Genomic DNA, 24568 nt, shown 5'->3' on the forward strand with positions numbered 1-24568 from the left:
TTTAAAAGTAAGTACTGCCACTGCTTTAATAAGCAATTCAAATGAAAGAGAAGATTTGGGGGTTTTTCATAGAAAATATTACTACAAACCTGTAGTAGCAGCAGTTTTTAATTTACTAAAACCTGCAGTCTATTAGCAACAGAACATACACAAAAATATCTTTTTTTTATACAAATAAAATTAGGGTTTGAATATTCACAAGGTAGCATAACAGAGCAACATCTTTCTTCACACTGATGTTCGTTAGTCAGATCAGCTGTGATAGAAAAGCTTTTTACAACACTCAGTCAAGCACCATGGCTGACAGTGCATTAAGATCTCTCATGAATGGATGAGCCGACAGTATCTGATCAATCTTCTGTCTTTGATCATAATCAGGAAAGATTTTGATCAGGGCTTCTCTGAGCTGTACTGTTTCTGAGGCAGATCTCTGTGGTGGATGAGTCTCTACGTTTTCTTCCAGCGGAAGCCACGGCGATGAACGGCCGTCGTGTGCTCTGCCTTCGGGCTGTCGACTGCTGCTGGGTGCTTTGGGGATGAAGAAAGGTGTCTCAGAAGAATATTGTCCACTGCTCTGAAAAGTCTTTTGTGCTGAACGAAAATCCCTGTGGAACAAAATAAAAGTTTTTATTAAATTAAGCTAAAGGAGATGGCGGCCGTAGCCTCCGTACAAGAGAGAAATGTGTCTAACTTACACTTCACTGCTGCTCAGCTAGTTCCTGACTGGAATCAAATGACAAGCATTCTTTCAAAGTGAAAGAAAACAGAAGGTTTAGCAGTTCTCAGTTTGAATCCGGCACAACTAAGCACATTGATATCAGCTCAATGTGCTGTGAGTGCTTTATTTGACAGGATACAGCAACAGTCAAAGCTTATTTATGAAGGTATGGATAAAAAAATACACTGAACACATATACACTGATTCAGAACATTTGAAAATACTGACAGACCAGAGGGGTTTCCAGATGCTCCATGAGACTATTCCTCACCTATTTTTGCTCTTGACTGTGAGCTGTGCTCACATTTAGATCATTCCCTTGTATAACATCCTTGATGGAGCAATGAAGTATTTTTAGCAATGTCAGGATCTGAACACTCTTCCTTATTGAGATTTCATTTCAGACTTTGAAAAGTTATTGCTACTCTACAAACTGGCAGCACTATAAAATTTAAGGCCCAGTCTACTTCAGATGCCACCAGATAACACAGAAATGTGAACTGGAACTCATGTTACAGTCTAGTTTCCTACCACCAAGGGAAAGAGTATGTAAATTACAGAGCTCTATTTTAAAAGCATTTGGGTTATGACACCTCTCATTACTCATGTGGAAAGGCTCTCTAATTGCTCAAGATTCTTCTAGTTTCTGATCTTATTCCTGGTGCCATTTATGCTTTCTGCATCATTTAACTCATGTAGAAAAGTCTCAGAGAAGGAACAAAATTAACTCTTTACACTGGCAGCTTTTCTGTCTCATCTGTCCCCCCCCCCCGCTCCACACCAAATAACCCAAACAGAAACCAAATAAACCCCAATGCCAGTTCCAGTTCCAAGTTTACAAATAAGAAACCAAGCTCTTAACAGGCCTTCACAAAGAAGCCTCTCTGCAATCCTGCAGTGATCACACTTACCTCTCAGAGAACACAGTTTGAATTTTATTTTTCCTCAGACACAGGCAGGTACAACAGTCCAAATAACATCTCGTAAGGGTTTTGTGAAAGAGCTTAAATATTTTCTTTGCATTTCCTACTGGAGTTCTAGAACTGAACTTGCTTTTTTAATGTCAGCATGCTTATTTTCATATCAGCTTGTGACCTATTGGTATGTATATCTTTCACTTTTCTCAAATGTTTCTAATAGATGAGATTCTTCCTCATTCTGTGTATTCATGTATTAAATATAGCTTAAGAATTGGCCTTTTCTATTGCCAATTTTTAATTACCTTGCTTGTTTTTAAAAACTCTCTCAATACTCCTCAGAATTATTAGCATTTATAATTCGTAAGCTGGTGAAAGAAGAGCAGATTATTCTGCAAAACAGCAAACTAATCTTCAAGTCTTGGTAGTTAATGCAAAGCAATTTCATATTTTGAATATATGCACATTTAAAAAGTATGTTAATCTTACAGGACAATATGTGTTCATTAATATTTATAATTATTACTCAAATATAAAAGCATTTAAAAACAACGCCTCAGAAGTTGTTTTAACAGCAATACTGTACCCTCAACCACCAGGTGAAATACCTCTCCAGTGACAAAAAATAACTGAGTGCAGAGTGTCTGTAGCACCTACTGTCCCACTGTGAGTAAGTGACCACCAAAGTGTTTGAGATAACATCAGTGGCATTAGCAGGATGTCTGACTACCACATACCCAAACCACTGGCACCTCAGTGTGCTGTTAACACACCTTTGAAAGCCACCACAATCAAATCTCAAAGGAAGTTCTTGTCTTACTTATCTTAGTTCTGAGAGACATCTTGATTAGACACAAATTCACCACCAGTTTCTGAACAGGAAAAATATGTTTTTTGTTAAGCTACTATATATTATACAGGGCTTCTACTTCATTTTACTGTGCTTTTACAGTGTTCGAGTGAACCAGGTAAACAGTTTATTTCAAATGTGAAATCAAAACTGTCTCAAAAGTGAAAACAGTGCTTATACCTAGAACAGCCTTCACTTCGAAGGAAGTCATCTAATCTGGGTCCATTTCTTCCCAAAGGATCATCAGGAACCATAAATATGTCACCAGCAAAAGTGTACTGGAGCAACCTGCAAGAGAGTTCTTTCAATATTATTAAATAACAAGGGACTACACCCTTGTCCTTCACCTTTGTAGCACAGGACAAACTTAGAGTAGGTGCTATACACGACATCAGGGATCACTGAAGTTTAATTAGTAAACCCACTTGAGATACAACCAGCATTCACTGTCAAAATAATCCAATGGGAACTGAAAACTCTTCCCATTACACTGTAGAACACAGAGCTTCTCTTTTTGTTTTTCCCCCTTTTTTTTTTGACAGCAACTGTTTTATGACTGTATGTTTTTTGTAGCAAGATCAGGATAGACTTTTCCAGGTGATTAAGGAAGACTTTCTGGTTGTTCTAACTCCCCTTCCTCGTTAGGATCTTCAGTCATGTAGCTAAAATGCCCCCGTAACCAGAAAGCCACAAAACTAGAAAACATAGCATTAGCTGTTTACAGTTAAGACATGAAGCTATTTTTTCTGGAATCATTTTGGGATAGGGGGAAATTGAAGAAAAACCAGTTAAACTAAAATTTGTCTGCAGCGAGAAAATTTGGTGCAGCGGAATTTCCCCAGAAGTAAAACTAAGAGCAGATGTTAACACAAGCTCTTAAGAAACCACAGAGTCGAGATGACGTGCCAAGTATTCTTGCTACAGTTCTGTAGAACAGAACCTGACTTGGGCAGAATTCACTCAAGAAACAGTGTAAATACCTACATGATTAGCAATATCAACTCCCTGTTCTCCCAGTTATATTGTGAGAGGCCAGGGCAATTTGTAATTACTTATTTCGTTAGACCTGGTCACCGTAGCAGATGTCCCCTCAGAAGATGTCAGTGGGAGGTTTCAGTGACAGATTATTATACCTTAACAGTAAAGTGATCTGATTCAACTGAAAGGGAAAAAACCAAAACCCACCCAAACCCAACAACAGGGATATTTGATAGCTAAGTGAACTCAGTCCAGGGGACACCCAACATTTGCAGGGAAATGGCTACACGGATATGCTGCAAGTGCTCATTTTGTTTAGCTACCGATCTGTTGTACTTGAGTAAAAAGTGATTGATTCTGCAACCTCAGAAGTGATTTTGTGTGTGCATCAGCTACTGTGTCTTCTTGAAAAAAAATGAACTTTTAAACAAGAAAGGCTGTTAAAGTGGACTACAAAGTGTGTGCTCTAACAGGATCCAACGCTGAGCTTCACAGGTGCTATAGCTGTGCTGTTACACCAAACTCCTATTTATGTGAGCAATTAACAGACATACATTAGAAAACATATGAATAATAGGGACATTAGACTACTCAACACCTGAGTATAAGGCCATGAATCAACATAGTGAAACACAGATAGTACTTCCTCCAGATCTAGCAGAATTCCCTGATAGATTAATTAAAAATAAAAAAACCCAAACCAACATGAAGGCAGAGTGCCTACAACTGGAAAGATAGACAGCCTTTCAAGACTTCATAAAAATTCAGTGATTACCTTTTTTGAATAATTTCTCGCCAGGCAAATGATTCTGTCACAAATTCTCTGAAGTTATCATTAGTCACAATAATACCTCCAGTTTTATCAGCAAGGTGTAATAAAAACCTGTAAAAATCATTTCAAAGATCATTAAGATTGCTTTGCTGAAAATGATCCAAAGATCTAGAAAACTAAACACTTCATCATCCAAAACCAATCTGTTTGCATGAAAACAAGCACTTTGATTACCAGGAGATGACTCTGTTTTGACCCACCATAACCAATGTTTTGAGTAGCATGCATTTATTTAGTGCAGCAGAGTCTTTATGGGAGGTTTTCTTCCCGTAAAACAAACCACACAAGCAAAACCCCCCCAAGCCTCATGGTCTAAATATTTGAAGAGGTAAATGGCTTGCTTTATGGAACAGTACAATATTTGTTACACATTCCAACACAAACTCATTGCCTTGTCCTTTTTTGCTTAGCATTAATATCTATGTTCTGCAAGACAGTACTGTGCATGTTACTCGTTCTGTCAACACTTGTTAACAAGTTGTTGTTAAATAAATAATGACAAAAATTTATTAAAACCCCCAATATCTGCTTTCATTTTAACCTCTCTGAAAACAAGCTTTTTGCCATTTGAAACTATTTTAGCAACGAGATAATAGATGGTGTCCTTTTAAGGAAAGCATGCACTTGTAACAAAAGTGCAAATATGTTATCACAACACTTATTTCCACAGTAATCTCAACTGTAAATAAAATGTACCTATAGCATTTTATTGGAAAGGCTGGGTGTACGTAAAACATTATTGTGCAAACAACTCCAACTTGGTTGCCTGGCACTTTTTTTTTTGCTACAAGGTTAATAGTTAAGAAATCAGAGTCAATATATTTTAGCAAGGGAGATAAATTAAGTACACTCTATATACTCTTGCATATCAGAGTTTTGAAATCAGGTACTGGATTGTGCAATCTAACAAAAATAGACATGCTCATGACACAAGAACTTGACAATTTTGTAGTCAGAAAAATAAAGTAGGAGTGGTTATTAGTAGGAAGGAAGAAACCAAAATCCAGCAAACTGATCTGCGAAACAATTTCAAAGCTGCAAGCTGTGCATCCATAGAGAATCAGGAAAACTGGTTGTGGAAAAAAGAAAACCCAAATAACTGAAGCAGCATGTGCTTTTAACTGGGTCTCAAGACTGGGAAAATCTGGCAAAAGGAAGTACCAGGAAACTCTGACAACACAAACTCCTAAAGCTCTACTGTTTTGTTAACTGAAAGATGAGCCCCACATTTTGAAGCTGATCTCTGGTGCTCAAATTAACTTCGAAATTTACTGTTACAAATACACTGCTCCAAATACACAGCAAGGTCTTTATGCCACCATGGCATCAAGAAAAAAATGGAGCTAAATTGTACCTGATCAGTCACTGAGTTATGCCCCAACATAAAAGGCAATTTAGGGACAGACTGATGATCAGGAAAGCACAAAACCACTACCGTGGTTTTTTTGTTTAAATTGCCATGAAAACTTGCCATTTCCCATGACCTTCTGAATACACAGGGATGTTTCTTACAACAGCAAAATAATGCAACAGATGTAGAGCTCAGTCTTAAGTTGGATCACAGCTCTGTCTACAGAGGTTGCAGAACTTGCTAATAGAACCACTCATGAAGCATTAAGGTTTTACAACCATTAGTCAGATGTTTAAAAAGATTTTAAAACTATTTATATTCTGTACCTGTCATCATGAGCAGCAATTCTTGCTCCTAAAACCATCCTTGCAGGGGTTAAAGACAATATTCCAACATCCTGGAGCTGTGTTAAGAAATCCTGCTCTGTTAAAACATGATTTGACAATTAGTCTAACATAAAATTAGCAAAGAAGATGGGCTATTTTTGTACCAAATTATCTATAGAAATTATACTGACAACGGAAGAACTGCTAATACTATAAAAATGGGGAGGAAGAGGTCAGAACTAGAAATTAAAGAGCAAACAAAAACCAAAGCAAAAAGGCCTCCACTTATGGCACCCCAGTCTGCCTAAAGAGCATTTCAGTGTCACACTGCATATGGAAACCCAGTCCCACATGCTGAGCAGCCAGACTGCTCGTGCTTAACGTTTTATGAAGTATTCCTTCTCCATTCATTCTTCACAGAAGTATCCCAAGAAATAGTTACAATCTGTTTTAATTAAGAAACATTAGGAAATTTCCCTCACCTGTAATGTAAGGGTCACGTCTTGTTCTCCACTGTGGGACAAATACTGTTATGTTTCTGTGGCCACGCTTCCAAAAGTAGTCAACAGCTATTGCAATTCCCCGACAGGAGAAGAATTTCCTTAGACCATGACTGGGGGTGAAAGAGAGACAAGGGAGATTAAATTCACAAAGGTTTTACTACTCTGAATACAAAGAAAATGGAACAAAGCCTTGCAAAGTGAAGGAGAAAGTTACACAAACAGCGTCAGCAAAAGAAAAGGCAGATGGATGTTACAGATGAGGAATCTTATAAATGGAAGGAGATCCTCAGCAAGGGAATAGATACATAACTTGGCAACTTTATAGATCAGGCTCCTTTTAGTTTCTTGGGCACAACAATATTGGGATAATCAGAAGTGGGTTCTACTTTAAAAAAAATGGCCAATAGTGATCAGTTTTGACATCTACTGACTACGCATGTATATGTATTATATTATATTATTTTATACATATAATCCAATATTGTGGTAGTTCCAAAAACAGTCCTGCTACAAAATAGAAGGCCTTTGGTTTACCAAAGGTTGACCAAGGATTACATCTGGGAAGTTCTCTGACAATTCAAGATATTAAGGCCTCTTCTCCCTTCCTTTCCACAGTCTGAGCTATTGTTCTGAAGCAAAACAATGAAATTTCTTTGAAGAAAAATTTTCAAAACACTTAATTTTTGTGTTAATCTTTTTCCTCCATTTAAAAACATAAGATGCTCATTATCTGTTTTTGCAACTCACTTAAGTGACTTTCCAGAAAATCAGCAACTGCCTAATATGAGGGATACAAAGATTTGAGTTGATGACCTTGCAAAATCCCTCCCAATTGGAATTCTCACTGATCCTTTATGCCTATTTATACAAGGCACAAATGCCTCCTTTAGCAATTAACTGTCTAATGAGACTCTGGGAACTGAGTTTCTGTGGAATCATAGAAAAATTAAAATAAAGCACAGAAGATAGAATCAAAACCACCTTCCGAGTAAATTCTTACCAAACACTATTAGCACTTTAAATAATCCAGTTTTCATTCAGAAACTTTTCCCTGCACATTTTCATAGATTAGAGGCCACACTTAGACAAAACAAAGATATGCTTTTCTAGAAAAGACACACTGATTGAGCACTGAAGGCATGAGCAGACAAATCATTTCTTGCAAAATAGTGCCCAGTCTATGTTTTGAGTTAGATCTTAAGTCACTGCAGAAGTTTTTGGTACAATAAGTGAGTGAGTGGTCTGTGTATTTGAAGCTGCTCTCCCAGTTAATATGCAATTGCATATTATAAACCTAATAGTAAGCCCTGTTAGTTCTGAATGGAATCTTATCTTTAAACTCTAGTTTATCCTACCAAGACATCTTCCCAACGAAAAGGTCTTTAAAAGATTTCCACGGAAATATTTTACAGTGAAACTCAGCCTTTAGTAGCATTCATTTATCCTTTTCCAAGTTTGTAAATTCCTTTTAAAATAAATTTATCAAAATTTAAATCTGTTAAGGTTCTCTGAATTCGGAGAGGAATTTTTATGTAGAAGGGCAGAAAAATGAGTAAGCTACTTCTGAAACATAAAAGGCAAAAGATCTGACTTACAGAGTTTCCAGAGGAAAAAAATGCTATGCCACACTTGCCCTAATAAAATTAGTCATTCTTGATGTCAAGCACAGTCAAATAAAGGAATGAAATTATCATAAGCAGCACAAAGTAGCAAACAGCAGGTTGCCTTCTGGGACATGCAATGTTTTCCCTTTGGTTTTGTAACTAAAGTACTGTTACACATGAGTAGTTTGGCTGCTGAAGAAACTCCATCAAAGGTATTGGCAAAAGCAGGGTTTAATGTGAATTTGTCAAAATACAACTATATGGAATTTGGTGCTAACCTTCACTCTTGTGAACTTGTGAAAAGTTCATTACTTACTACACAAATTAAAGCATACAAAGGAAGATCAAATTAGAAGCAATTCGGAATGATTTATACCAAAGCAGGGAATGCAAAAGATAAGGGTGCAGAAGGGTTTAGCAGTACTTAATCACTGAGTACTTGAACATTTACAAAGTGATTCCACAGGGTTTACTACAGTCATAACAGTGACCTAACTAGAGATTTGAGATGGTAACACTCATACCATAACCAATTCACATGCACACAGGTAAAGCAATGTGTACCCCTACTTCTCTGTGCGTAAAATACCTATGAAAAATTCACCTCAGGTTCAGTGAAATGTTCACATCAAATCCCTTTGCACTTCCCAAAGGCAAGGGTTGCACCTCAGGAAGTGTGGAGAGGTGTGTGGGAGCCTCACTGTCAGTGTCAGTCCTCTGAGTATCACAAACTTGAGGATTTGTGATCCCTGAGCTGTGTCCAACTCACAGGGAGAGCTCAAAGGGCCTCACTCAGGACAGCTCTTTATAGGGCCACAAGATGACTGACTTTGGTCATCAGTGACTTTGCATCCTGGCCATAACCCAACTCGGTAACCACTGGGCCTTCCTCCCAAAGTGCAGTAACAATGTGCCACAATTCAGGTAAATGGCTCACCAAGGCTTCCAAGGATAATTGCTTATCCTTTGTTTCCCACCTTGGCTGGGCAGCTGATGTTTCTGATTGTTCCCACCTCTACCAGGGAAGAGCTCCTGGTAGGATCAGGGAGTGCCTCATGGCCCAACTGACAGAGTCAGGGGACACTTCACTGCTCAGACAGTTTGGTCAGGGCTTATCAAGAAGTTTTGTGACTGCAGAACAGACTCAAGAACGAAGGGGAGCAGGGCAGGGGATGCACCACCCCAAATACATATCATTTACAAACTGTTCTAGCAAGATATAATTCCATCCAATTATTCTTTCATTCTGAGTTTCTTCCACATTTTAATAAAATTTAATTTATAATAACTCGACAACTATCTGGATATTTCAGTCTGCTTCCAAAGACCTGTTTTCAGCATACAAAAAGAGGTAATTTTTAGCAGCTAGGGTAAACTCAGGGCTTTCTTTCATTCCACAAGCACACTGAAAGTACAGCTAACAACACAGCAATGTCCTGCACATGTCAAAAGAAAAAATTCTACAGCTTCTTGTAGTTTTCCAGACTTAGGACATGAGGCAAGCACTGAATCAGAAACCCATATAGCATTAGTCTAAGCATGCAGGTAATGCATTAATACCCACACCCATAAAAAACCCAACCCAAACCAAAACCTCATGGTACTCAGGGATCAAAAGAACCCCAAACCAGCATAAGCATAGAAACAGTTGTCAGTAATTTCAAGGTACTGAGAAATAAAATCAAAAAAAATTCAAAGCAAAATTGCAAACAATTCTTCACTTTCTAATATGCAAGAAAATAATGAGCCTTTGTTCAGCCAGAAGGAAGCTGCAGAATACCTACATAATAAAACCAACAGGCCCCCATGCATTGATTATTTAGTAGGACACTTAAATATCTCAGTGGTTCTGCTCTTTTGAGGCAGCTCTGTCCCTTAAGTTTCATAAGAAGTTTTCACTTGGTTGAGCAGCAGGTGTTATATAACCTCTTTTTGGGGACTACATGTCATCCAGGTATTCTGCCCTACTTTAACATGGGGTGTGTGCACCCCAGCTGGTGTGCAAGGCAATCCACTTCATGGATGAAGGAAACACTAGAACTCCAGTAATGCACACATATAGTTGGTAAATATACATATATTGGGATGCATACTCAAAGATTTCTCTATTCATGGGGTGCTCAATCAAAAAAATTTAGGACACCACTGCCTACAGTAGTCTCACAGTCAGAAATAAGCAGATGTTTATTCACCATCTTTTAATTAATTGGTTTCAGATATATATAGTTGTTAAAAAAATCCAGACACAAAACCCCATGAAATGATCATGAAACACACAGACGAAAAAAGTATTTTCATATTTAAAAAAAAAAAGACCAAGAGGATGCAGTACATTTGTTATTTCCCACATGACCCCCACAATTTGCATCTTTCTTCCACTAATACGCATTTTTAAAAGTTCAAGGTAGTTTATGACTCAGTTGCAACTTGCACTTTTGCATCACCATTTCAAAATAACAGAGTCTGAACGAGGAAATGTTTACTTTAAGAACTATTCACTGTAGCAAAACACTGTACTTGAATTAAAGCAGTGTCAAGACTTATGGATAATGTTAGGCATTCCCTTTAAATTTATCAAGACTATAAAATGACAGAAACCCTTAATTCTCAAATGACTGACCAGAGAAGCTTTATTGCTGCTAGTCATGAGGGGGCTCTGGGCTCTGAACATGGTGAAACCGAGTCATGATCAGCACCTTCTTCAATGAAGATGGCTACTCTCAGTCTCAATTTTTTATTATTAAGATTTACCATTACTAGTAGCTGACAAATCCTGCAGTGTACAGGACTGTTGCTCACCAAAAAACATAGCCAGCAAAAACTTTATACTTGCCACTGCAATCTCTTAGCCCCCATATCATTTGAAAGTTCACTGAACTGTTAGTAAAGAGATAACTGAAAATAACAATACTCACGAAATTGCAACATTGCTTCCATCAATAATTATGTGTTTTAAATATGGTTTCCCAGGTTCATTTTTCAACTCCAGTCTGTATGGCTTCTTCAGAGAGTCCAAAAATCTTTGAACTCCAGTAACTGAAGGATCAGAATGATGTCTGTGTGGTCCCACTGCCTCTCTATCGGGATTTGAAGGATGTATTTGTGAAGACAAGAAGTGGTCTGGGACTGAATTTTCACAATTTGAGGTTTGGGAAAAGCGTTGGTAGACAGATTTTGCTTGAGCAGAGCTGCAGTGTCCCAGTCTGTCTTCAGAAACAGGATGACTGTTCTGCACAGTTGAGGGCCCCGCAGATTTTTGCTGAACTGCAGTTTTACTCTTAGCTGGGACACGCTGCACATCTGAGCTCCCCCTGGCTACAAAGTCAATGTCTTTTAGAGCTCCAGCTTGTACAGTGCTGAAAGTTACCCTGCCATCACTTTCTATATGGTTTGACCTTGAACTGGGACTCTTACCAGGGCAGTAAATGTCTCTCTCTTTATAGCATACAGCTGAATTTCTGCTGGAAGGGGAAGCAGGTTTACATACCACTGCATGCGTTTTATCTTCTGCATCAACTTGCACGTCTGGTACATCTCTTACTTTGTGATATTCATTTTTTGTCTCCTTTGAAATATGACTGGATTTAAGGGGACTTTTCCTAGAAATACATTTGTTTTCTACCTTTTGTGAATTACTTGCATTATTTTCTAAAGGAGGACTGACAGTTCTAGGCTTTTGAGATGACTGCTCACATTCTTTTTGAAATTTCAAATTTTCCTTTTCAATTTCTTCCAGCAATATTAACGGTTCCACAGATTGCCCTAGGATACCAATAACTTTTTCTACAATACCTTGTGAATACCCCATTGTTCTGAAAAAGTTCACAAGAATCTTATATTCCATTTCTTCACTGATATCATCACCTTCTTTAAGGCAATAAGTAGGATCATCTGATTGAGCATCCCTATCTGAAAGCAGATCAATAACTGCATCACTGTCTGAACGACTACGGTGTGAAGAAGGCTTCACTTGCTGATCATTTTCCAAAGAGAACTGCTTTTTAGAGAGCCTTTCCTCCTCCTCAGAGGATCTTCTTTTACATGACTGCCTTTCTTTAAATGCCACTGCCTCTGGCAGAGATTCATTTATGGGAACAAAACTTGTTTCAGGAGCATCAGAAAACACAGTGTCCATTTGCTTTGTAAGCTCAGTTACAGGGGTGCCAGCCTTGTTTCTTGCTTCCTCACCACCTGCCCTTCCATCTCTGTTTGGAGCAACTACTCTGGAAGCGCTGTGCTGTACAAGCCCTGCTGGGCTTTCAGAACCTGTAAGGTCTATGATATCGCTCTCCACTTCACAGAAGTCAGTCTGGGTGAGAGCCAGGAGTTCTCTTTTTAGTGCACTAGGCAAAATCAGTAAATCCATTGTATACTTATCTGCATGTGCTTCCACAAATTGCCTGAATTGCTTTTTAATCTCAGATTCATTGTCATTTAGCAAGCTTTCATTATTCTCAAAAAGCTTCACAAACTGCTGAACGTGACTTTGAGCCATAACAACAGCTTCTGCACCCCCCTTAATAACAAGTAATCCCATTTCCAGCACTGATACATCAGCACAGGTATCCTGAATAAGACTGTTGAGAAACAGGCTCTGAGCACCAACAAAGATGCAGTGCATGTCCTTTGGGTAGTACTCCTTCTCTTCCAGTTCAGGTTCACACAGTCCCTTGATATACTCCTAGAAGGAGAGAGAGGAGAGTGAATAGTTGTGAAAAGCCAATATATTCAGTTATGAAAAGTCAATATATTCAGTTAGTTTTTATTACGTCAGTAATGGACAAGTACATTAGAAAATTAAGGAAATTTAGCATAAGAAAAGTAAATGAGAAAGTAAATACTGCCAGTAAACTGGGTAACAGAAATAAAATACAGTTCTCTGAAATGATTTTTAAATAGACCTTATTGAAGCCTTTTTTTTATATCCTGTTGTTTATAAATAAATTTACTTGAAACTGATAGTAACAGGGTATTTCAGTTGTAGCTCAAACAGTTTAAAAGACAAGTCAAAAGAGACTTATTTTCCCATCCACATTCTTTGGTCAAAGAGAACATACACTTCATGAACAAATGCCTGCCACTGGAGAATTCAACCTAGTTCATAAATCTGAACTTCTAAAACCAGTTTTTAAGGAACACTTCCCAAGGCTTATCCCAACAAGAACTATCCTATATTTTTGCTGCTGATAAAGGACTGAGAACTCCAGGCTCCAGACAGTTCTGGGTTCCTGAAGTTCTGGTTTTACAAAGATAAAAAAAATAATTAAAAATCCCAGTGCTATTTCTGCCACCTAAAAGTTACTGCAGTTAAATTCACTACACTGCCTTGTTATAAACGTGTTAAAAGTTCGAAACTCTGCAATACAGTGTATTATTTATTATTTCAGGTAGCATTATTTTTCCCCAAACTGTCTTTTTCTGTGCTTAAAATTCTGTAATGCAGTGAAACCAGTTTCTAAACTGCAGTCATTGTATTCACAGACTCCCAAGTGCACCACATTTAGTATCTACCTTTGCTCTCAAAAACTAAACTTCTTTTAAATGGAACTCAAAGCCAATACAAGGTAACAAATAACATAACACCACTTCCTTGAGTTTGAGTTACATCATCACACAGGTATCAAGGCACATGAACACAAATTGCTTCTGCAGCAAAGCCACAGGATTACTTTCCGTGTCTTAGTCATCAGATGACTGCTTTTGCAGAGCAACAGGACAACAGAATTGGTAAAAAGGATATTCAAAATCTGGGAACTTCTTTTTATTAAGCAGCACTGAAGGATGAACGTATTGCATGTGACTGATGAATTAAACCACAAGTTGCTATCATCAAATCCTTTAAAGGGAGACAATAAAGATATGCAGTTGACTACATTCCTCCAGACAGTGTCTGAAAACTGCTCTACATGCAAGTGAAGTCAAGTTTCTCATGCACTTTAAAGTATCAGATGTAGAAAACATCTTGTATGTTGTTAGGAAAAGCTGCAATTAGAATACTGAAGTCTTGTGCTATTTATTTCAGGCTTTGATTTCCTTAAAATAAAAGGAAGTTGTACTGCAGACGCCTGGAGAAGAAGAACAGCTACCTGTAACAGTTTCTGAAGTTTGAGCCCATGCAAAGCGGTTTAGTGTAAACGCCAGTCAAATAATTCAATACTTACAGTATTTTCCTGACAAGTCTTATGCATTGCACAGTTAAGGGATCAAGTTTTTGAAAGCAGACTGCCAAGTCTGTGAATTAAGTCCCAAAATACATGCTCAGGATCCCCATAACGTCTAACTGTATTTAAACAAACAGACGGACAAACACCCACATGCCGAGATTTTGGTTTTGAAAGGTACCTTCAGCCCACCCAGCGCTCACACCAAGTTCTCATCACATGACTCAAACAGCTCTACTTGCCAGGTTCGCTATGAGTAATACTAATTTCAGCATTACTGCTGAGAAACTCCCCCCAAGTGTTCGTTGTACAAGACATTTAACGCTGAAGATACCTCACAGCAACCGCTGTCCCGGTCTGAGACAAACAGACTGCGTTTACTGTTAAGAGACAAACTCTTAACTCTTTTAATGGATCAAGGAGAGCCATCTGCTCCAGCACACAGCCTGGGGAAGCGGGCGGGCTCTGACCACTATTAACTAAGGAAATATCAGCTCTGTTACTGAAAGCTTCGCTAGCGAGCTACTAAATGCCACAGAATAGGTGAACTTCGTAAAGCAAAACATGGCAACGCCCAAACAACTCCGAGGGATTTCTTGACTTTGCGAGGGAGGAAGAAGGAAAGCGAAACATCCCAAGTTTGGCTTTCCAACAAAGCCCGGCCCCGGTGTGACCCGTCCCCAGCCGCGGGCAGGAGCGCCTCACACCAGTGGACTCTGCCCCTCCCAGCCGGATTGTTTCGCTTTATTCCCTACGCTTGTGTCAACACGGCCGGAGACTCCCTGGCACCGGGCACACCCCCACCTGCCATGCCAGCATTTCCTCCTGGGGCTCCCGGGTTTTCCCCCACGCTTTCTCCCCCCGCCCCGCGGGCCCGACCCGGCCCCAGGGTCCCTCCCGCCCCCCCGGCCCGTACCTTGGCGCTGCTCACGGCCTTCCCTCCGCCCGCCAGCTGCACCCAGATCCTGGCGGCGGCGGGCGGCGACAGCGCGGGCCGCCAGTCCCCCTGCGCGCCCAGCACCGCCAGCTGCACCTCGAACAAGCCCTCGATGCGGCCCCGGCTGCGCTCCAGGAGCCGGCTCTTCTCGGCGGGCACCGTGAACTCGTCCAGCCTGGGCGCGGGCGCGGGGCCGCGCGGTGCCCGGCGCGCCGCCATCAGCGCGGGGCCGCTCGCGATGCCATCGCGCCGGGAAAAAACAACGACGCCGGGAACCACAACACCGGGAATCACCGCGCCCTCCGCTCCGGCCCGCGCGTCATCGCCCCGCGCCGGGGCCGCGCAGGGACCACCCCCGCCGGCGCCGCCATCTTTAGCAAGGGCGGTGGAGACATGACCCCGCCCCCTTCGGGATCGCCCGCCCACGGCCTGACATGGCCCCACCCCCAGCGGGATCCCCCCGCCCACGGCCGGGCACGGGCCCGCCCCTCAGCGGGGTCGCTCCGCCCACAGCCGGGCATGGCCCAGCCCACGGCGCCTCCAGGCCCCGCCCCGGCCGCTTCTGGCCCCGCCCACATTGCGGCACGCGGGGGGCGTGGGGCGGGGCCTCCCGCCCTTCGCCTCAGAGTCCCAGGGTGGGTCAGGCCGGGAGAGGCCGCAGCGGTCACCTGGCCCCGCCTCCCCGCTCGAGCAGGGTCATCCCAGAGCGCTTGGCTCAGGGTTGTGTCCAGAATGCTTGGAATGTCTCCAGTGCTGGAGACTTCACATCTCTGCGGGCAATCTGTTCCAGTGCACGGTCACTGCACAATAAAGAAGTTCTTCCTCGCGTTCGGGTGGAACTTGCTGTGCATCAGTTTCTGCCTCATCGAGCAGAGCCTGGCTCCATCTTCTTGGCACTCCCCGTTTAGATATTGATACGCACTGATGAGGTCCCCTCTCAGTCGCCTCTTATCGAGGCTGAACAGTCTCACCTCCCTCAGCCTTTTCTCGTCAGAGAGATGCTCCAGTCCCCTAAACATTTTCGTAGTCCTCCACCGGGCTCGCTCCTGGAGCTCCATGTCTGGTGCCCTTATCGCCCGGCACAGCCCTCACGGAGGGGCACAGGAACCTCCTCGTGTCAGTCTGTGCAACCCGGGCCCTTGCTTTGAACTCCTGGCCCAGTTCTGAGATTGCCTTCTTGGATTTCATTTAAAAACAAGGACAAGTTTAATCCCTTCCTGGTGGCAGGGGACAGCAGTGTAGCCCCCATCCCCAAATCGGTACTTCTGATAGCTTGGAAAACAAAGAGGACACATTTTAATTAAAAAAAAAAAAAAAGTCACAACTTCTCCCCCCAAAAACTCTTAAAACGAGATGTGAAGGATAACATTACTTCTTAAAAAGTATCTCTGGGGCTGCGGTAGACTTTTGAGTGCCTGGGATTGACAATACAGACGAGCTGTTGTACAAAGGAGTAAATGTCTCAGCTCCTTTCATCTCCTCTCAGACACAGGTAAATATCTTCCTAGTTCCCTCCAGACTACTGGCTTCCCACTTGTTTTGTCCACCTCTTTAGCATCCCTGTGAAGTTAGATTGGAGTAGCTGTTCATTAAATATAGCCTTTGAAGGCAGGACAAATATTTTATTGTCGCGTATTTAAATGTACATATTTTGTTTTTGTCTACTTGCGTGTTACACCAGCAAAGGATTAATACAAAAATACAAAATATCATTTTTATAAAGGCACTTGTATCCCTCATTAGAACTGTTTAAGTAAATGAGAGGTTGCAGCTCTTAGCACATCAGAAAATCACACTAAATGCTTACGTTCAGGTATTGCTATCTATATTTTCCTATCTGAATTTGAAGTGTTACATCTTTGAGTCAAATAAAGTATTTGCCTGTGGCACGATAAAATGGAAAAATTTACATCTGTGAACATATGCTGCATTTACACACACAAATTCATTCTACATGGCACAGGGTTTTGATGGGGAGTGTCATATTCCAGAAAGATGCTTCCCTGAAGTTACTTTCCTGAAGATTTTTTTCTGTTTTGTTTTTGTTTTTGTTTTGTTTGTTTGTTTGTTTTGTTTTTGTTTGGGCGGTTGTTTGTTTGGTTTGATTTTTTTTGTTTGTTTTTTTTTTGTGTGTGGTTTTGTTTGTTTTTTTTTGTTTAGAGATTTACATTTTGCGTTCCCATCAAATTACCCTACAAGGTTTGCATAATAAGAATGTAATCCAACATTTAGCGAGGCAATTCCTGAGGTGATTGGTGCCATCCAGTGTTAAAATGTAGCCACTGCAGCCAGTGTTGCTTTCAGTTATTGCTTACAAATGAAATTGTAAGCAAGGAACTTTATAATAAATATGAAATTACCAGCATTTTGCGACACAAAGTATCATTAAAAGCTGAAAGCAAATTCTTTCTACCACGTTAACACAGCCTTTTGGAATATCTCAGCTAAAGGAAGGCTTACTGATTTAGAGTGGGTAATGCTTGGTGCTGTGGATATTTTCTTGCCATACTGTGTATTATAAAACATGGTCTCACTGCTGAATTTATTGTAATCTGTATAATTCTATATATATTCTTGATCAACCTGTATTCAAATGTCATTTACAGCATTACAATGGTCTGAGTGAGTGTTAGCAGTTCTGATTCTGTGACCCACTCTGCTGGGTAGGACATGACATTGTAACAGTCAAGACAAACTGAAGCCCTTCTGAAGTGGAAGAGAAAATGCTATTGGAAAAGTTTACTAATGATTACAAACATGGGTCATTTATTAAAACAAGTTGGAACTTTCTCCCTGCATTGCTGAGACTCAGACTAGAAAAAATATTTACATAATAGTAATTTTTTTACTTCTTACATTTTTTTTAGTGGTGATTTGGAACTGCAGGCTGAATTTGATCTTCCTCATACTTAGGAGAAATTGCAAGAATTGCAAGCCTCTTGTCACGAGGTGCAGGGGTACAAAGCCCAAATATGAGCTAGGTTGAGAACATTAGAAATGCTCTGACATTTTACAATACGCTGCTTACAAAGTGGATTTGTCAGGAAAGAATGATTTTTTTTTTTCATCCTATGGGATTTTCACAGTAAAATATCCAAAGTGATAGGCTTTATTTGGTTGGTGGGGAAGTGTCACTTTCCTGAATCTTTGGTTGTATCTTGTAAGCTTGTTTTAGTGAAGGAAAAGTTCAGTGTTTAGCTGGTAGCAGCCAAAGGAATTGGATACACCCAATGCCTGCTCTTGCATTTCTACTTGGCACAGCAGTGGGATAAATTACAGATTGCCCTGAATGTGAGTGAGTTTCTGCCAAGTTCACTATTTGTGTTACTGCTGAGGAAATACTGTAATGGTAATGTGTAAATAGGGTTTTTGTTCTTCTATGTGTTACAACAGCTTGCTTCAGGTGTCTTGTGCAACTTCTTGCTCTTTATTAAAATTTCTGCAATTGAAAACAGGTTCCATAAATTATTTTATGAAACTGGGCCTTCCTAGACTGCTTGGGCTTGAGCTACATACTTGAAATAGGAGCTCTTTTCGTTGAAACAATATGGAAACCAAATTTGAGAATTGTCTTTCAGATCCGTGTTGGGTAAATGAGCTGTGCAGTCTATGATGGTGCATGTTACAGGTGGGGCTCTGATCCTCATTATTAGTGTTTTGGTCTTCAGTGGGGTTATTTGCATGCATAAACTTAAATGTTTGTTCATTGGTTGCAGGATGGGGACCTAAAATACTAGGGTATAGAAAATATCATGCATGAATATGAATAGCAGAAGCTTTAACTTATAGCACAAATAGGAGCATGTTTTTAAAAAGTGATACTTCAAATTCTATATATTTCAGAAAGAAATATATAGAAATATATATGACTAGAACTCTCAAATCTTGTATGTAATACACTCACAAAACTTAAGACAGCCTCGAATTCTCATTAAGAAATTTTGGTGTATACTTTAACTACAGTTGTTGCTGTTTACAGAACTACAGAGCAAAAAGCAAAAAATGATTTGAAATAAAATTATTCACTGCTTTATAAAGACCAACTTCTAGGTTTTATTTAAGTCCCCAGTTATGCAGTGACAAGACATTTATATCTGCTTGAAGCCCTTTTGACACTTGTGATTCGAAAGGTTTCCCTTTTGGAGAATTTATTGCACTGGTGACATCCTAATGAACTCATAGATCATCAACTTTAGTATCAAGAGGCAACCTTGTGGAAAGTAATCCAAGGTATGGATTTGGCAATTAGTAGTTTCTATTAATGAAACATTTTGCCTCTTAATTTTAGAATTAATTAACTTTCTTAATTCCAAATTCCTTTCAACAGAATCTGTTGTGAATAACTGAATCTTTATAAAAGGCAGAAAAGACAAAGGCATTGCAATTACACATGCATCAGTTGTCTGAGAGTGGGTATTCTTTTTCTTTTTGAGTAATTGACTCTGCATTTGGTTTTTGAGGCTTTTTGATTGTGTTTGCTCAAGTTTCTTAATTAGTTACAAAAAGCTGCAGGTGTATTGGCAAAGACTGTTATTTAGCCTGGGAAATGTTCCAGGAGACAGTTTTGTGGTTTGGTAGTTGTTTTTTTTTTTAATGTAAATATTTAGCTGTATTATTACCAGTCATTTTAAAGGTTCCACACTGTGTGGCTGCTGTGTATTTAAACATTGCAGCTTCACTTGAATGACTGACAAAACAAACGATAACCTAAGAGTATAATCTGTATTTTGAGAAGGGATTGAGCACTGCTGAGTGACTTGCAGGAATGACAAGTGGTATTTGAAGGGGTGCCACCCCCGCTCAGTCTCTCTGAGGAATACAGAGCTCAGCCTGAGCTGAAATGCTGTAACAAGTGAGCCGTGCTCAGGTGCCATCCTGGCAGTTCATTTAAAATCAGTGCACTTCATAAAAGTTTCTGCAACTGGAAAAATTAAAGCAGTATTCTTGCTAATCTTATAACTGGGGGTTTCGTAAAGCTGTTTAAAGTAATTTTTTATAGGTTATCAAAAGTGAGACTCAGACTCTTGAGCATCATTAAGGTTTTATGACTCTTGCAGCCAAGTGTTTGTTTTTTGAAAATTTTCATAAACATTTTGCTACTTTTCTGACTACAGGAATTTAAATATTTTTACATATTTCTGAAGTTATTTGAAAATATGCTCTTGACAAATGATACATATGTCATACATTATGACATATAATCCTACAAGTTTAAACAGAATTTATATTTTGCTAAATCTCACCACTGAGCCTGTCTTGGGTCTGGTTAATGTTTAAAGGGTAAACCATCATGAACATTGTTTTCCTATTGTTGATGAGTTGCAAAGTTCCCCAAAAATGAGCAGAAATTGTTCTAACCAAATGTTTCTCAAAATACAGGTGCTGCATTTTCAATTTCTTATGCTCTGACAATGAATGACGAAGTTTTTTCATTTCTCAGACTTGACTGCAGAAGTGTCCTCAGAAAAACCAGGTAAAAGCTGCTCCTTTTATATCAGTGTTTCATTGTGCTTTGGGCTGAAAATGACCAGTGTAAGGTCATAGAAATATAGTCTAAATAATGCCAGAACACGTGGTAGGATTTGTGATAAAATAGGACTTTGTAATAAAAAAGCATGCCTGTTCATGTCAGCTCATTAGCTTTGCTCACTGATTTAATTTTTTTTATTTTTGTGCCATAAGCACTTGTGAACTGCAGCCATTTCACTCTGCAAGCCTTGAACAAAATAGGTGATAGCAATTTCGAGATTAGATATGTTTAACAATTGTCACAAGGGTGCTGAAGGTCAGATCAAAGGCAATAATGTACCCAATATATATTTATGTAACTAGTTTACTTTGAGATAGGGGAGTTCAATCTTTCCAAATACCTGGAAGAATCTGGGGGTTATTTTTCACTTGCACTGGTGGAAATCAGGAGTTAACAATATTGATATCATGGGGTCTATTGTGGCTTTAAAGCAGAACAAATATGACGCTGGGAAAGGCTCTTTGGTATTTGAGCTCTGTTTTCCTGTAAAGTGTTTCAAACAATAATCTTGTTGCTTTACCTGCCCATCAAGAAATCCATTGTAACAGTGGCTGGGACACCAGAAGTAAACAACTGGGTTGGGAATTGAGCTGTGGTCTTCCACAACTCCAAGGCTGTTAATGAATTGTGCCAAATTGCTGGCTGACAGCAAACTCAATCCTATCAATTTGAAAAATATCATTACTACATAAAAGTTATTACTGGAAGTTTGATGTAATCAGAAGTACATAAAGAAAAAATATTGAATTAAATCTTCATACTTTATTCACTGAAACGCAAAACTTCTGAGAAACTTAGATTCTATGTTCACTCTAGCTGTTTATGTTTCCTCTACAAGGAAAAGCCCTTCATATATTTTAATTAAAAGCCAAAGAAGAAATCAATTGTCCTTGGCATATGCCATGCTAATGAGCACTGGTTAGTTTGAAAATACATGGTCATTGGTTTTACATGATAATTTCCCTTTGAACCAAAATACCGTGTTTATACAGAAACATTTTCTGGGAGCAGTAGGGGGCATCGTTTCCCTTTTGTAATTCTTCAGAGACATTAACCTCGTGCATTATGTGTGCAAACGAATTTTCTTTTTGTTTATGGCATTAATCCTGAGGTTAAGGTTGGCCTATGGTGAGCAATAATAAGTTTAACCTTTGGCTTCATGCAATAAGATGTAATTTATTATTTCTAGACTCTTTATAAGTGCCATTGCCCTCACTTCTGCTCAAGATAAATTGAGACAAGTGAGCATTTGATATCAGTGATCTTTACATGCAAGACATAAATCTAATTTACTTATTGTCTGAGCTTAGTTCTTTATCCTCTGATTATGTCTTTTAAACAGTGAAAACATTTTTTGTTTGTTTGATGTGTTAGGTGATTTTTGTAATTCATAGAATGTTTGGTCCTTCACATAAATTTCAAACCAGTAAATATAAATCCTGGAGTATCTAAATGCATAGAAACTTTATGAAATGTGGAAATAGAGCAAGCAAGCTGCTCATGTTCATAATATTTACTTGTTAAGTAACTGAAATCAGGAAAGCATTTAAAAATTAACTTTTAAAGACAATTTAAAGATGATTAAACAACTAGCAGCATGTAAATAAATTGCTTTTATTATAAAAAATAAATGTAGCCATTACCATTCACTGATAATGTATATGTAACTCTTATATATAAACCCTCATCTTTTAAAATTGTAAGTGAAACAGTTTTAAGTTAAAAAAAACCCCACTGTTTTTAAAAGCACATTAAATGTTTGTGTTGCTTTTTTGTTTGTAATTGAAGAAGAAATTTATAGCAAGTTTATGATTCTCCATGCTCTTCACGCAAGAAAATATATACTTTTAAATTATGTATTCTATGAGTACTTAATCTTTTTGTCCATGTTGAGACAGTGCTGATTCATCAAATATGTTTGGGTGGGGCATGAGGTAAATGCTGATTTCATAAATGGTTGGTTTTAGGGTAGGATTATTCAGGTAAAATGATCCAGGCTCATGACCCTTGGTAAGACCAGAACATTGAATCTCTCTTTCCCTCATCTTAATATTTTTATACTGGGACCTGTTTTTATCACATAAAAATATTTGTCAGCATATATGCAGCATGTGCAAGTCAAAAGGCAGAAAAACTTGAATAGAAATAGAAGTTATTTAATGCTATTTTGGAAGAGTATTAATGTCCAGTAAGATTCTAAAATATATTTCCCAGCCCAGATTTAATGTTCTGGAATGAAAAAAGAAAGTCAGATCACACAGTTGTGGAAACTCAAACCATTTATAGGCCTTTCGCATGAAAGAAATACATGTAGAAAATACACATGTAATTACATAATTTGCATGGCAGGACTGCCCATGATCACTCTTTGTAACACCAAGGGCTACTTTGATGGTAGCTTTAATCCTGCTCCTAATTTGAAGAGTAATTGTTTGACAGCTAAAGAGGCTGTTACTGCCTGTGATATGTGCTGATATCTGAATCTCCCTGGTTTGTTTAGCAGAGTTGTCTTTCAGCTGAGCTTGCTCAGGACAGAAGAGCAGTGAGTGGATGAGCTCAGCTCCTGCTGGCTGGTCACAGGTAAGGGATGGGGAGAATATTGTGAATCCAGCAGTAGCAGCTGTTTCTCATGACACACAATAGACAGTGATGGATTGTCAGAGTAATTAGATTCCTTACAATCTTAGAAGGGTAATTTTGAAAATCTTCCTGCAGCCTGCCTTTCACAGATACACTTTGTAATTTCCCTTAAGTTTTAATTATTTTAGATAATGAACATGTAATAGTAAGAGTTGAAGATACCATCGTTTCTGCTGGTTTCATACACTACAGATATGTTGGGCAGAATGTGCTTAAACCTGAGTTTAAGAGAAAAAAGTGTTCTAATGAGATGACAAAAGGAAAGAAGAAAGGAAATGCTCTTTTTCTGGACATGTCACATGTGACATTAAAACTGATTAATTTATTTTTAATAGGCTGGGCTGCTGTATTTAAGAACACAAAAGCTGTGTGAAAAATGAAGGGTGTGCTGGTTGTTGGTGAACCAATAAAATGTATTGTACCAAGCTTATTATTCATACTGTAACACACCCTATCAAATATTTGCAATAGATACCAGATTCTAAGATTGGTGTTCCTCCTCACAGGGTTAGAGCATCAAGGGGTGGTAACTTCCACTTGAGGCAAAGTAAATTCTTCAGCTAATGATTATAAACTATTACTTTGGATATTGATCAGTTGTTAGAATTCATATGAAAATTTGAAAATTGTAAAGATAGGAAAGTTTCTGCATGCCATGAGCGTGTGTATTTGACTCATGAACATGAAATAAAGCAATTATCTCTTCTTGTGCAGCAACAATTTTCCCCAGAATTTTGGATATCTGGTAATATCAGAACTGTTGTGGCTGGAAATTTCAATCTGGAAATTGAAAATCTCCAATAAGGAATAAAAAATGCAAGGATACTACATGTCACTTAAATGCATTAGCCTACTCCTGGAAGTGGTACAGATAAGAGGTATATACTGTAAAATGTCATGGTTGCTAATTTGAAACCATCCTCAGGATAAGTCAAGAGGCCTTTTTGTCTGTCATATTTGCCGTTATTAATATTTTATGTGCAATTATGATAAAACAATATCACACAAAATCCCAGGACTCTTCCCAAGGCAGGTATTTCTTCTGAATGCCATGAGCAAATCATCTTGAATGTCATCACATGACAATGCAGGGCCACCAGAGGATCAGGCCCAGTCACCATGGGTTTATGAAAGGATGTTGCTGCTTGACTAACCCAATCTCCCTCTATGACAAGGTGACCCACTTACTGGATGAGGGAAAGGCTATGGATGAGCCTACCT

At 39.1% G+C, this 24568-nt stretch overlaps 1 protein-coding gene across 3 annotated transcripts; it reads right to left on the reverse strand.

Annotated features, from left to right (window-relative positions):
* N4BP1 (NEDD4 binding protein 1) lies at positions 1–16238 on the reverse strand. 3 transcript variants are annotated; one of them, XM_032701353.1, is made up of 7 exons: positions 16149–16238; positions 10995–12760; positions 6455–6585; positions 5973–6069; positions 4239–4346; positions 2666–2773; positions 1–605 (listed from the first exon to the last, which is right to left on the reverse strand). In XM_032701353.1, exons 1-7 carry the CDS (start codon positions 16233–16235, stop codon positions 284–286), a joined length of 2619 nt encoding a protein of 872 aa, XP_032557244.1. In that variant the 5' UTR covers positions 16236–16238; the 3' UTR covers positions 1–283. The 3 variants fall into 3 exon arrangements, with proteins under 3 accessions (XP_032557244.1, XP_032557242.1, XP_032557243.1); XM_032701351.1 differs by lacking the exon at positions 16149–16238 and adding an exon at positions 15157–15541; XM_032701352.1 differs by lacking the exons at positions 2666–2773; positions 16149–16238 and adding an exon at positions 15157–15563.
* Positions 16239–24568: the final 8330 nt, after the last annotated feature.

The sequence above is a fragment of the Chiroxiphia lanceolata genome, chromosome 13 (assembly GCF_009829145.1).
Source record: "Chiroxiphia lanceolata isolate bChiLan1 chromosome 13, bChiLan1.pri, whole genome shotgun sequence".
Lineage (NCBI taxonomy): Eukaryota > Metazoa > Chordata > Aves > Passeriformes > Pipridae > Chiroxiphia > Chiroxiphia lanceolata.